Below are 15,596 nucleotides of genomic sequence, written 5' to 3'. Positions count from 1 at the left end.
AAACAAAATCAAAAATGTGGTATTCGAAACTGAAAATAAATTTGGAATGGGTGAACTCTTGCTCGTCCCTGAAGCAGAATTTAATCTGTTAGGACGAGATTTAATTGTTGAATTGCAATTAGAAATTAAAGTAAAAAATCAAGAGCTAACAGTATCTGCTTATCCTTTGACAGTGGATGATCAAAAACAAATTAACCCTGATGTCTGGTACTCTCCGGACACAATTAGTAGACTGGAAATCCCACCGATTAAAATCCAAATTTCCGAACCCCACATACCTGTGAGGGTAAAGCAATATCCCATATCCCTAGAAGGACGGAGGGGATTAAAACCAGAAATTGATCGATTGTTAGCACACGGAATCTTAGAGCCTTGTATGTCACCCTTTAACACTCCCATTCTGCCTGTAAAGAAACCAAATGGGAACTATCGGCTCGTACATGATTTAAGGGAAATAAACAAAAGAACTATCACCCGGTTCCCTGTAGTAGCAAATCCATACACCCTACGAAGTAAGCTAGGACCCCATAAATCCTGGTATAGTGTGGCTGATTTAAAGGATGCCTTTTGGGCCTGTCCACTGGCAGAAGAATGCCGTGATTATTTTGCCTTTGAATGGGAAGACATAGAGACAGGCCGTAGACAGCAATTAAGGTGGACCGTGCTCCCCCAAGGGTTCACTGAGTCCCCTAATCTGTTTGGACAGGCCCTGGAAGAGCTCTTAAAAGAATACCAGGTACAAACGGGAAACGTGCTGTTACAGTATGTAGATGATCTGCTTATAGCAGGAAATAATAAGGAGGATGTAAGAAAAGAAAGCATTCGACTCCTAAATTTTCTTGCACAAAAGGGCCTACGGGTATCGCAAGAAAAGTTACAATTTGTGGAGGAAAAAGTGAAATATTTGGGGCATTATTTGTTTAACGGCAAGAAGATATTAGATCCAGAGCGCATTAAAGGAATTCTGGAATTACCTATGCCTGTCACTAAGAGGCAAATTCGGCAGGCATTAGGGCTATTTGGGTATTGTAGGCAATGGATAGAAAACTACAGCTTTAAAGTTAAATTCTTATATGAACAACTGTCTAAAGACAAAATACCCAAGTGGACCCCTCAGGATAAAGAGCAGTTTGCCAGTCTCAAAAGGGAGCTAAGTCAAGCACCGGTTTTAAGCCTCCCAGATTTAAAGCGGCCATTCCATTTATTCGTTAACATACATGAAGGAACGGCATTCGGAGTATTAACTCAGAAATGGGCAGGACAAAAGAAACCGGTGGCATACTTATCAAAGCTGTTAGACCCTGTGAGCAGGGGTTGGCCGAGTTGTTTACAAATTATTGTTGCTGCTGCCTTATTACTTGAAGAAACGAATCGTATTACCTTTAATGGAGAAGTTGTCCTATATGCACCTCATAATATAAGGGGGGTGCTTCAACAAAAAGCAGAAAAATGGCTTACAGATAGCCGACTGCTAAAGTATGAGGGAATACTCATAGAATCTCCAAAACTATCCCTAAGGACTATCAAAGCGGTTAACCCTGCAGAATTTTTATACCCAGGGGAAAGTACTGAGTTAGTACATAATTGTCTTCAAACAATTGAACAACAGACACGCATTAGACCAGACTTAGAAGAAGAAGAACTACAATGTGGAGAAGTACTATTTATAGATGGGTCATCACGAATAGTGGAAGGTAAACGATTGTCTGGATATGCCATCATTAAATCAGAGAAAGGAGAATTTAAGACAATAGAATCGGGCCCCCTAAGTGCCAGCTGGTCGGCTCAAGCCTGTGAGCTGTATGCATTGTGGAAAGCATTAGAGTCACTGAAGGGAAAGGATGGAACTATATATACAGACTCACGCTATGCGTACGGAGTAGTACACACTTTTGGGAAAATATGGGAGGAAAGAGGATTCGTTAACTCACAGGGAAAAGAACTGATACACCCAGAATTAATTCGGCGAGTTCTGCGGCATTAAAAATGCCAAATAAAATAGCAGTTGTACATATAAAGGGACACCAGCGAGGTACAAGTTACCAAGTTAGGGGAAATAATGCAGCTGATACAGAAGCAAAACGAGTGGCAGGCAATTATAGTACGATTTTAACTATACAACAAATACCTGTTAGTAAAAATTTGAGGTTTGAGTCTGCAGAAAAGGAAAAACTAGAACAAATGGGAGCTAAGGAACAGGATGGTAAGTATATATTGCCAGATGGGAGAGAAGTTTTACCAAAGGGTATAGCACTCGAAATATTTTCAAAAATACACAGTAAAACACACTGGGGAACCCAGGCGTTAGTTGATCATTTTAATCAACTGTTTGCCTGTATAGGTGTATATAATGTAGCAAAAGCAGTTACAGCAGCCTGTGAGACCTGTCAAAAAGTAAACCGAAACAACATGAGGCATAACCTCTTGGAGGACGTTCCCCAGCATACAGACCCTTTTCACACATGCAGGTGGATTTTACTGAATTACCTAGGGTAGGGCGTTACAAATATCTCTTAGTACTGGTAGATCATTTAACCCATTATGTTGAGGCTTTTTCTACCTCCAGGACAACAGCTAACCAAGTTACTAAAGTGTTACTTGAACACATTATACCTCGATATGGAGTACCTGAGGTAATCGACTCAGACAGAGGAAAACACTTTGTGTCAAAAATTGTTAAAGATCTAACAGAAAGCTTGGGTATTAAGTGGGAATACCATACGCCATGGCATCCACAAAGTTCGGGAAAAGTTGAAAGGATGAATGGGGAAATCAAAACTATTCTAACTAAATTAATGATAGAAACCAAATTATCATGGATTAAGTGCCTACCCATGGCACTATTAATTCTCAGAACTAGACCCCGAGCGGATGTGGGAATATCAGCATTCGAAATGGTGTATGGAATGCCCTATAGAATTGAAAGCCCACAAACAAATATTTTAATTCGTGATCGTGTGATTAATGAATATGTTTTACAATTAGCAGAACATCGTAACAAGCTTTGGGAACGCGGACTGATTGTGCAACGACCCCCGTTGGACTTAAAAATTCATAATCTTAAACCTGGGGACTGGGTATTGGTTAAAACGTGGAAAGAAGAAACCCTAAAACCCAATTGGGAGGGACCTTATCTTGTTTTACTTACAACAGAAACAGCTGTCCGGACTGCTGAGCGTGGATGGACTCATGCCAGTCGCATTAAAGGCCCAGTGACGAGACCCCACTGGAAAGTAATTAGTACACCAGGTGACACCAAGATAACATTGAGAAGATAAAGTTATGATAGAGATTTTACTTGATTATTTTGACGCATTACCTTTTGGTATAAAGTGTGTATTGTTGTTTATATTTGCTATAGTTATCTCGCTTTTTATCTATTATATATGGAAATGTAAGAAGTGTAATTGCTAAGCTCATGGAGCCACATGATATATGCATTTTGGATATACGAATTAGGTGTAATAATTTGAACTGCAATTGTTATCCATTTGCTTATTTTAAATGTAAGGTATGCCAGGGTAAATGGTGGACACACTGTGAATTCGGATACTCTCCGGCAGGAGTTTGCACACAGTGTTGGAAAAAATTCAAAGAGCTCTCACTAAGTGGAGACTAAAACAATTAGAGTCTAAAAAAAAAAAAAAAAAAAAAAAAATTATTCGGGAATCCCAAGAGTGGTGGGAAATTTTTGCTAAAGGAATAAACCCTCAATATTATTGTTACCACTCCAACCAGTTCCCCTTTATAGCTGAAATCTTGGCTATAAAATGCAGAAGGGAAGTACAAACCGTGTTTTGCTTTGCCCCATTAGTTAAAAGCTGCAAAGTGGGAAGCCTATATAAACAGGCAGACAGCCTGAAGCAGCTGTTCTCCTGAAGAATTCCCTTGCTGCCGTGAAGATGATACACCCCGTGGCTCGAAGCAACCGAGTCGACGGGCAAGGCAGAGGAGGAACAAACTGTGGAGAAAAGAACCAGAACAATGGGACACTAAAGCAACAATGGCCGAACTTCCCCAGGACTGGTAAAAATATACCTAAATTGGCAAAATTGATAGACACCTTTTTTCCTGGTATACTGTTAGTTTTGTTATTGATAATAACCAAAGCAAAAGGGGGAAACCCACATGAACCATTTAAGTGGGAACTAATATCTTGGGAAGGAACGAAAACAATAGCCACTTTTAGCAACCCAGGGCCACCTGAATTCGTAGTGAAACTTTGTGATTTAGTACCAATACCTTGTGAAAAAGGACCTCCATTTTATTTATGCCCGGCCTCTGGACAGCCTTACTGTCATTATCCCGGACACTATTATTGTGGTTATTGGGGATGTGAGACAATAGCCTCGGGCTGGACAGTAAAGGCTCCTGATAAATATATAAAAGCAACCTGGACTCCTAACGGATGTGTACCTGAACAAACAGGTGTAGATCTTACAGGTCTGCGTGACGTGGATTATGTAGCTCCACGTAACAAGAAAGTCTGTACTCACATCAAATTTCAAGTATTGCATCCCCTAGAAGACGAATGGTTGGTAGGACGAACATGGGGAATACGTGTCTATGCAGGAATTCCTAAAGATTGGGGAGGGCATTTTCTCATAAGAAAAATTAAAATACCACATGATTCACTCCCTGTTGGGCCGAATAAAGTATTGAATTCACCCACTTTTCCTAAGAAAAAGATTGTCCCCACAAGTGTTACAACCACTCGTCCAAATTCCCTATCAGTAACAGATAGAACAACTAATGACACAGTGACTGAGTCCTCTTTAGTTAGGGATTCAGGAGTGTCAGAATCCAAAGACCCCTTATGGGATTTAATGCAAGCCTCTTATCGTACCCTTAATGAAAGCAAACCAAATTTAACTAAGGAATGCTGGTTATGTTACAATGTTAGACCACCATATTTTGAGGCAATCGGAATACCAGATAGGATTCAATGGTCTAGTGGTTCAAACCCACAAGAATGTCCATGGGATGACCAGAAGAACCATACGCAAGGAATTACTATTCAATTAGTAACAGGTCAAGGAAAATGTATAGGTACAGTGCCCGAAAAATATCAGTCTTTGTGTAATCAAACAATCACTAAAGTTAACATAAAGAAACATAAGAATCAAAATGACAAATGGGCTATCCCAACACCAGGAGCTAAATGGGTTTGTTCAGACATCGGAGTAACGCCTTGCCTATCCCTAAACGTGTTTAATCAATCTCAGTTTTGTGTACAGGTGATTATTGTTCCTCGTCTGATCTATCACACCTCTGAGGAGGTGTTATGCCACTTTGAAGGAGTCCTGAATAGACAAAAACGAGAGCCAATTACAGTGGTAACCCTAGCTACACTGCTGATAGCGGGCGGAGTTGGAGCAGGTACAGGCATAGCCTCCCTAGTAAAAGGTCAGGAATTACAAAGTTTGCAGATGGCTGTAGATGAGGATTTAGCAAAAATAGAACAATCTATCCAAAATTTAGCCACTTCAGTAAAGTCTTTATCAGAAGTAGTGCTGCAAAATAGAAGAGGATTAGATCTATTGTTTTTAAAGGAAGGAGGGTTATGTGTAGCTCTTAATGAAGAATGTTGTTCTTTTGCTGACCATACGGGAGTAGTCCAGGACACCATGTCTGAACTCCGGAAAAGGTTAGATCAACGTAAGAAAGATCGTGAGGTGAGCAGGTCATGGTATGAAAACTGGTTTAATGTTTCACCTTGGCTAACTACTTTGTTGTCTGCTTTAGCAGGACCGCTTATTATATTGATTCTGGGACTTATATTTGGGCCTTGTATATTACGCTATATTTTACACTTTATTAGAGAACGATTTGACATAGCTAAATTGCTTATTTTAACTATGAAGTCTAGGGAAAATATAAGAGTGTATCTATTAATGAGGATGAAGATTGTTGCGAATGTGTTATGCCACGTGAAAATTGTGCCTATTGTAATTGTGAGGTATTACCTTGTGAGTGTTATGATAAATGTTGGGATTGTGGAAAAAGGTTTATTTGCAGTGCCGAGAATGAAAGTAGTGTCTAATAAACAATAATAGGATAAAAAGAAAAAGGGGGGATTGTAAGAAACTATGGACTAAGATATTGTTTATTAAGATTTATGTTAAGCATAATGTAAAGACTAGGCGCCAGATATCCAGAATGCCTCTTGTGAAAAATAAGATAACCGCCAGATGTTGCTTGTAAAAGAGAAGATAACCGCCAGACAGAAACAAGACAGACGACCCCATATAAAGATATAGGAGTAAGGGGTTAACACCTCCACTACATCCAGGATGCTGCTTGTAAAAGAGAAGATAACCGCCAGACAGAAACAAGACAGAAGACCCCATATAAAGATATATGAGTAAGGGGTTAACACCTCCACTACTTCATGAACACGAAAGTAAAGTATAAAAACGGACTGTTTAAACTGCTCAGGGCGGCAGCTGGCGGAGCGCAGACTCCCCTGCCGTCCAGCGCTGTCTTTGCTCATATTCTACTTGCTATAATTAATAAAATTTTAATTGGATTATGATCAATTGTGGTCTCAATTTATAACACATTACATAGCTCTCTCTCTTATCCCAAGGCGTCCAAACCTTACAGTCAGGGCATTCAATTTCTTGTCGCCACCATACATATAATAATTCTTTACACCATATACACTTTAAAACATACAGAGGTTCACATTCACCCCTCGGATGTTCAAGACAATAACCACATACCAACATTTGTAATATACTGAATACAGAAATGTTCTCACATTTCCAGCATAAATGAGTATAACAATTATTAATAACCTTGTAATTATTAATTAAAAGGCCACTTTTCTCCACATTCCAACTTATAAAGCGGCCACCATTTTACAATATTTTATCAATGTTTTTCTATTCACATTTCCACCAGCGGATCCTCCAATATCCCTCCAGTGACTCAAAACACATCCTAACGGGCTTTTCTTTAAAATCCCACCACTCTGTTTTCTTCCCATTTTTCCAGCTTACACTCACAGAACACACTTATCACTTACAGAATTTCTACTTACAAAATGCAACACACAGGTATCTTTTTACAACAACACCAAGAGCTCACTATTATTATCAAAAATATAGCCAAAATCACAGTAACAATTATCAAAGTCAAATTCCACATTCCATAAATCCGGTAACCAAAATAAGCAACACTGCAGCAAATAAGCTTGAAACAATGAATATTCCATTAACGCCTATACATATTCATTACCTGAACCCGCCTACCCTCGCTTCGTATGCTAATTAGCTTATCAGTCTTTCACGCTTGTGCAGATTCTTCCAAAAATTGTGGGCCGGGGTCTTTAGAATATAACAATTATTAATAACCTTGTAATTATTAATTAAAAGGCCACTTTTCTCCACATTCCAGCTTACACTCACAGAACACACTTATCACTTACAGAATTACTACTTACAAAATGCAACACACAGGTATCTTTCTACAGCAACACCAAGAGCTCACTATTATTATAAAAAATATAGCCAAAATCACAGTAACAATTAGGGTACTGCTTCTCTAATCCCCTGAATTACTATAGTTCTCAGGTCCTGCATATGAGTTCTATGCGCCGGATCCTGATTATCCCAATTAGGTCTTTGGAGTGGCCATTTAATATCTGCTTGGGGTCCCTGGGTTTCCTCGGTAGTAAATAATTGACAAAGGATAGATTGCATCTTATCCCAAGTATAAAGGTTTGGTCCCAGAAATTGATCTAATCTTTCTGCCACTCCGAGTGGGTCCTCAATTAAGTTTCCCATCTCGGTCCTTTTAAAATCTCGTAGGTCAGCCGAATTTAGAGGCACAGAAATATATCCGATCACAGGTTGAGGTCCCCCCATGGGCTTTTCTCTTAGGGGGTATATTTGAGCTGCCCCTTTTTGACTTCCAGTTACGCGTCTAGGAAGAGGGGGAGAGACCCTTGTTCCGACTCTGGTGGGGGAATGGGCGCTCTGGGGACCTCTGCAGGAGCAGGAGGAGGAATGTAAGGAGGGGGGGTTAGAAGGGTTTCGTCTAACTCTCCCTTCTTTTTCTTTTGTTTAGTTTTTTTATTTCATTCAGCGGGTAAAGTCTAGCTCCCGGTTTTTTAGCCACAGCTCCACATATTGACTCTCCTCCGGGTTAAGGGGTTTTTTTATTATTAACCCAGAGGTTTAATTGCTGTCTTACCCAATCTTCTTCTGACCCATAGACTGGCCAAAAGACATTTTTTGAAATCTTCTTCCCTCCCCATATCTTAGTACAATATTCTATCACTTTCTGCTTATCTTTCCCTAGGGTTCCAGGGAAATATCTCCAATTGTCCAAGATATATGCCAGAGGGGTATTCTTAGGTACAGTGGGTACCCTTCCCATGGGAGTCGAAGGCTTGCTGCCCTTCGCCCCCATCTTCTGGAATATCCACAAACATACACTCACTCGCTCCCCTTGTTCCTGGCCCAGTCCCTCGCGGGAGATGGGAGACGCAGTACTTAAGAGTCCGCACTCGCTTGGTTCAGTATATCGAACCTCTCATTCGTTATATTCCAGGAAACCCAATCCCGCCCGAACGGCAAACCTTGCGAACAAATTCGCAATATACTTACGCGTCCTGCGTCTTCGTCCAGACTCCCGTGCACAGAATTTTTATGGGATTTTACCGGTTTCTCCTTTGCTCATTATTCTAGAATTTAGGTTCGTCGGTAAGGTTGGAGTAAGCTGTTGGTCGCGGGGCCGCGAAATGCCGCGGGGCGCCCCCCCGGAGGACCAAAGCCCACTGTTCCTTATCCGAGTCACGGCACCAGAAATTGTTATAAATTGAGACCACAATTGATCATAATCCAATTAAAATTTTATTAATTATAGCAAGTAGAATATGAGCAAAGACAGCGCTGGACGGCAGGGGAGTCTGCGCTCCGCCAACTGCCGCCCTGAGCAGTTTAAACAGTCCTTTTTTATACTTTTTACTTTCGTGTTTATGAAGTAGTGGAGGTGTTAACCCCTTACTCATATATCTTTATATGGGGTTGTCTGTCTTGTTTCTGTCTGGCGGTTATCTTCTCTTTTACAAGCAGCATGTAGTGGAGGTGTTAACCCCTTACTCCTATATCTTTATATGGGGTCGTCTGTCTTGTTTCTGTCTGGCGGTTATCTTCTCTTTTACAAGCAGCATCCTGGACATCTGGCGGTTATCTTATTTTTCACAAGAGGCATCCTGGATATCTGGCGCCTAGTCTTTACATTATGCTTAACATAAATCTTAATAAACAATATCCTAGTCCATAGTTTCTTACAAACAGTATCGTCTTCTTTTGGATTAACATTATACATAGGTGGAAGGGCACACCAAACAAGAACTGGTTCAGTCAAAAAGTTCGAAACATAGCATGCCTTCTCTGAACATACCTCTGGGGTCATTCCCTTCAGTTCCCTCTTTTTTTATGCAAAGAGAAACACTTTTACCATAACAGAGAAGCCCCTAGAAGCCCCTATTTACATCTCTGAGCCCGGACACAAACCGCAGCTGTGTGCTCCACCATGCTCAGGGCAGGAATCATTTATGCCGTTACACAGCTATGTATCTCTACAAGCGTGCAGACACCTATTAAACACTAGATAACCATGTTTATCTTTCCTATTCTCCTTCACAATACCTAGCTGTTCTCTCATCTCTTGTTAGGTCAAAATATTCTCCAGTTTCCTCTCCTAGCTCTCTCTTCAGACATTCTCTAACCTCTTTTTTGCTTGTTAATTGCGAGGAGGCAAAGGGGGTGTGTAGCTGGGTGACCATGACCTGCTTTATGTTACAGTCAACTAAACACTGAATACAGAAAAAAAAACCCCGTATGGGAGACATAAGGCAAACATCAATAAGGTGGTTAAAGATAATTATAATAAATCCTGTAATACTTTTGAGTCATGACCCAAAGTTTCCCAGCCGTGAGAAGAGACCAAAGGCATCCCGCCCCTGGCTCTGTTGCAGATCTTTGTTTTAAGGCTTTTGAGTTTTGTATACTTTTGTAAATTAATTCACAGTGATCACTCAGATTCACGTAACACATCCTATCAAAGTCTTCACACTTGTGTCCCTGTGCTAATAATAAAAATCAATAGCAACTCGGTTCTGTAGCAACGTATGATGGACAGAATCAACATCTGTTAATAAGCCAGAAAAAAAAAAAAGTATTTGTAGTATTACTTTGTTTAGCAAGCTAGCAGCCTAATTTACTAAGCAAGTTAAAAGCGTGTACTATTCTTACAGAAGAGATTAGAGAAGCAAAAATCTGTTATGCTGCATTCCAGAACTCAGCCTGAGAATTACAGTCTGCTGTGAGCTCTGCGTTACAACCATTTGACACATGTTGGGGTTGCGGTTGTGAAAGTTGCCTGTTTACAATTTTCATTGACATTATCACAGCTAGTTGTTTTAAAAGCAACCCTTGAGCTTCCTGATGTTCAACTTGCTGCAAAATATTCTGAAGCCAATCAATCAAGTTAGTATTAAAGTTAGTGACTCTCTAGGACCCGGCAAGACTGTGGCAAGACTCCCGCATCCGGACTGCCTTAATAGCCATTCCTTCATTTGCAAACAGTTGTCCCTGGGATACCTTGCCTGAGTCACAGAATCGGCACAATTAATTTCTCCAGCCAACTGCTCATAGTTAACAGCAATTCCCCGATTAAGGTTTTCAGTCAAGGCCACTACACATAGCTCACAAAAATCAGATAACCACATCATATACTGTATCAGTTAGTACCATACAAAGCAATGACTTCCAATCATGCAGTGTGAGTGTATAAGGCTCTGCCATCACTTCAAGAAGGAACATAGCAAATGTATTATGAATCCTCCCTTCCCGCACTGCTTTGCTTAACTCTTTAACAGCCTCGTATTGCACAGGCTGCCACTCTGCAGGTTGATTTGTCTGACAAAATACTGAACATGCCATAGCGACTCCCAAAACCCATCACTGAAGTGTTTCCCACTTGCATTCCTGTCACCAATCCCTCAGACTCCCTTTCACCCTCCCCAAAAATACAATCAATGCATCAGGAGAGACAAGGGGGTGGGGGAAAGGTCTAGCTCCTTTTCCAGATCTATAGGACCTGGATCAAAAGGTTTATCAGTGTCAATGGAATCATTGTCCGAGTTGTCCTGTTCCCGTGCTTGGTCCTGTGTTGTGAGGGTCGCTGCAATCAGTGACAGAAGCTTTGGGGGCAGAGGAGGTGTGGACGGAATCGCCATCACTGACGGTGTCTTGAGAAGAGTCGCGCTGTCGGTGGAATTTACAGCTTCCTCTGGTTTAGCACCGTTAGTAGAATTAGTCCACACTTGGCAAAGAGTAGTCAGAATTTGCCACCAAGATGCTAAATGCATTCCCGACACGGAGCTCCCCTCCGCGGCAGCATCATACAATCGGCTGCTGTATGTACACACTTTCATTCTTTCAAAGTCTCTAAAGTTTCTTGGCTGCTCACCTGTCTCGATGAATACAGGTGTTATCCTCGGGGTTTAGGTTGTCCGCCTGGTCCAGCCAGCCAGACGACCGTTCAGCCAAGCCGTCTCCTCCGGAACACAGCCCTCTTCACGAGCTGTCTTTTTTATCGACCAGCTCCGTCCTTATTCTTCCAAGGCTTCGGAACACCACCGTAGGGGTCACCATTTGAGGAGACTGAGGCACGGACTCCCTGATCTGACTAGAAGACCCTTCATGAGTCCATATACGTCTCTTTCTGGGGACGAAGCCTGATTCCCCATTACGGATTTCCCACAGCTCACCTCTCAGCTCCGGAGGGATTTCAGGCCGGCTCCTGCTTCCTTTCAGCAGATCATTCAAAGTTCTGTGGGATTTGCTGCATGTCGCTCAGATAGGCGATTCGAGAGCCCTTCACGTCAGATCCTTAAACGCATCACGTCGGGGTCACCAATTTGCGGCGAATGAAGAGACGGGACGCAGCTTGATGCAAGCAAATGTCAATTTATTGTACAGAAGCACGAGGTTTTATAGACTTTCAGAAGCTGCGCGTTTGAAACAGATTGGTTCTTGAAGCTAAGCCTTGCAGACTAGGCAATCCCTGATTGGTGGTTAACTGCCATCAATTAACAGCAAGGTGTTACCTTTCCTTGGCGCCATCCATCTCCCACTCCCCTGTGCTCTGCAAACATGCCTCATCATGTTAATTGTTGTCTAGACAAGCTCGAGCACATTCCCCTCAGCTAACCGATTGCCACGCATGGTCCTAGTTTCCGGACCGCTCCTGCATGTAACAAAGTATTATAATCCAATGTTCCATTAAATGGCCACTTAACTTCGCCCTCTAACCTATACAATGGCCACCACTGATTACAATATTTAATGAGGGTCTTTTTACTTTCTGTGCTTCCCTTCCCAACAATATCCTTCCAATGGGCGAGTATACAACCCAGAGGACTCTTTTTTAGTATCCCTCCTTGGGTGTTACCCATTTTCAATATACTCTTAAGGAATTTAAACTGACTTTTAAATTCTCTTTTCACGCCTGTCAGCCACACTCTCACTTATTCTCACTCAATTCCACTCTCACGGACGTCCATGCACTCAGAGAAAATCACACACACATCACTTCACACAAACACTATGGTTCGACAAATTCAAATCGGTAGTCTATTCCAAATGCCTTATTGCCATAACCAAAATCAATACCAAAAGAAATCTAACATAGCATCGCTCCAGTTAACAACCTTTTAGCAGCTGGAAATATTTTGTGAATTACCAGAGGTCCGCTTACCCCTCTCCTGCTTCTCCTGGTTACCTCGAACTCAGTCGATCTATCCCCGAGATCGCTACCGGCCGCTCTATCGGCCAGCGAGTTTCCCAATTGCAGTCCCAAACCCTATAGGTACCCAACCCACGGGCACTATGCTGCACGCCAGACGTCTCTGCGCGATTTATCAGCAGCCCCGAATGTGCGTACGCTTAAGTCCCTTCGTTAAACATACCGTTAAATCTGCAGCTTCAAGAGGCTGTTGTCCACTCCCGCGGTGATCGGCCGGCAGCGGAGACGACTCCGAGTAAAATGCTCGGGGCGCGCCTAGGAGCATCCGCTCCGCAGTCGGTCCCGCAGCCGAGTGGAGATCCTCCTGGCTGGCTCGCCAGAACTGACGTGCGGAAAGCAGACTCCACAATCAGTAAGATTGTGAAGTAGGTATGATTATTCAGCGCTGGGCAGCACGGGGGGTAGTCCCGCCAAAACCGTGTGCGCCTGACATGAAAACTTGCTCTGTTTTTATAAGGCATCTCATTACATATTCATAATGTGTTGTAATGCGCCTATACATATGCATTACCTATCCCCGCTTCGTATTAAAATTAGTTCTGCGAGCCATTTCCGTATTTTTTTCTCGACTGAGTTTGCGCAGTGTTCCCTGGTGGTGGTCGTCAGGGGTCCTGAGGATGAAGGCAGGCGAGTCTTCCTCATGACCTCCCACATCTGGCGCAGGCTCAGTAACGTCCTGGTTTTTGTCCAAACCGCAGAACTGGCTTTGGCTTGTTCTTGCAAGGTTGTAATTGTTCTTTTGACTTATATGGTCATAAAGCTGGACTTACATGGTCATAAGGCTCTTTACTCCCGTATACCTTATCACAACACCCAAATAAACCATGTAAGATCTGGCAAACAGCTAAGCAGACTATTATAATCGTTAAAACTTTACCCTAAACGGCCAAGCAGACTATCATTACCCTAAACAGCTAAGCAGACTATCATAATAATCGTTAAACTTTACTCTGTCTCTTAACCCCCTTCTCTCTCAGACAGGTCGAGGAAAGGAGCACTTGTTCTTTACAGAGGATGAAGTAGCAGAAATAAATGTGTAAATAGGCATGACCATTAGGCCATTAGGGGTGTTTCTATGGGTATGTCTGCTATGCCCAGAATGGTGTAAGAACAGTAATCCGCTTTGCAAATTTGGCTGTATGACCATATCACTATGTTTAGAGGTGCAGGCATCAATAGATGCAAGTGTTTTCACAGAATTAAGAAAACCATCTTGTCCATGCAGTCCAGCCATAAATGATGCACAGAACAACAAATGATAGAAAAAAAATGTATTTTCAGATGCATATGAGTAAATAGAGTATTCTGTGCTGTCCTGCACACGCATGTGTGTACATGTATTCGTAGCCAGTGAGTCGTGGCTCCTAAGCCTGATTTAAAAACTGAATGAGTTCATTATAATCCCCTCCCCCCCCAAAAAAAAAAATAAAATATCTGAGGAATCAATCTAATCTGCTTTACTAAATAAACGTATGAAAATGCTTACCAGGGATAAACCTGGGGACTCTACATATTTCTCTCTTTTTCCTCCAACAGAATGAAATCACCTTTGAGACAATAAAGGAGTTGGAAGAGGAGCCAGTGTGTCCCATTCAGTGTTCTCTGTGTATCTGCGTGCACCGCTTCCCCTGTTTGGTTTCTGATCTAGACGGGAAGGACAGGGAGGGTGTAAGGACACTGCAACTCTCTCTCCAGAAGATTGGCTTTTGTGCTGGCTTCAGGCAGTTCTGAGCTCTTTGGGGCTTAAATCTCCCAGAATGGGTGTGATGTTGAGTTGTCTACTCCAGGGCAAATGGAGAGGAGGAGGGGCGCCTGGAGGGAGGACCACTGGCTCAGGGGACACCCTGAGCATCAGAAGTTGTTGGAACCACTGATGACTAGAGCTGTGACCAGGGGGGACCTCTCAGATTTCTCTGCATGTGGTACCCCAGTTGCTGGGACATACATTAAGCAGAGATTGTGCGGTGTGGTGGGAGGGTGACTTGGTTTGCAAAGGGGGAGCTCAGGCCAAACCCCTGCCAGGCAGGTAGAACTGCAGATCCTCCCTGTGCTTCGTGTTCACCTTGCCTATGACAACGTGCCACAGAAAAGCTGAGCACAGCCCTTTGCTGACGCCCAGCAGCTTGTGCTCCCTGCTGTGCCCCTCTGAAATGTTTTGGTTGATCGTCATTTCATGGAGAGCTCTATTGTCCCCGCAGCCAGGGCTACTGCAGCAGTAGCAAACCAGGGCTTCTAGTTACTCCCCGACACCTGCCTTCCTCCCCCTCTGCATCTCCCCAGCTCTCACAGAGGAGGGGTTGCCAGTGGTGCCTTCTTCAGGCAGGGCACATCTGCAGCTTCCATTGAATACCCTCTTTTCCTTTGAAAGCCCTGCCTCCTTCTGGCGGGTGGGGTTTGCTCATTTCCATGGGCGCTTTTGCAGGTGGTGGTGACATGGGAAGGAAAGGGACATACAGTGCTGGAGGTAAAGAGCCGCTGCGCGTCTGTTTACACCGTGTTTGTACAGCTGAGGTGGATACAAATCGGGGGTGGCTTTGCTGGAGAACTTTGCCAGGGATATAACTGACCGCCTGTTTGGGAGTCCCAGAGCAGCACGTTCGGTACCAGGAGATCGCTGCGCTGCCTGCCCTTGCCGTTGCTCTTGCGCATGCGGCAGTAAATACCTCCTCTGCACAAAACTGAGTCCGGGTAGAGTCCACGGAGACAGTTTTGGTAAGAATCCCAGGTGCTGCAGAAAAGCAGTCTGAGGTCTCAGCTGAGCTGTACTGCTT

The 15,596-nt window shown here is 42.9% G+C and overlaps 1 protein-coding gene across 1 annotated transcript; it reads left to right on the top strand.

Moving 5' to 3' along the window:
- Positions 1–523: 523 nt before the first annotated feature.
- Positions 524–3,349, top strand: LOC308057942 (protein NYNRIN-like). The gene is made up of 2 exons (XM_080411954.1): positions 524–2,203; positions 3,154–3,349. The coding sequence occupies exon 1, from the start codon at positions 977–979 to the stop codon at positions 1,982–1,984; it is 1,008 nt and encodes a 335-aa protein (XP_080268080.1). The 5' UTR covers positions 524–976; the 3' UTR covers positions 1,985–2,203; positions 3,154–3,349.
- Positions 3,350–15,596: the final 12,247 nt, after the last annotated feature.

This window comes from Falco punctatus, assembly GCF_963210335.1.
Source record: "Falco punctatus genome assembly, contig: scaffold_27, whole genome shotgun sequence".
Lineage (NCBI taxonomy): Eukaryota > Metazoa > Chordata > Aves > Falconiformes > Falconidae > Falco > Falco punctatus.
Note: the sequence above shows the minus strand (reverse complement) of the source record. Positions and strands in the feature narration are given on the sequence as shown.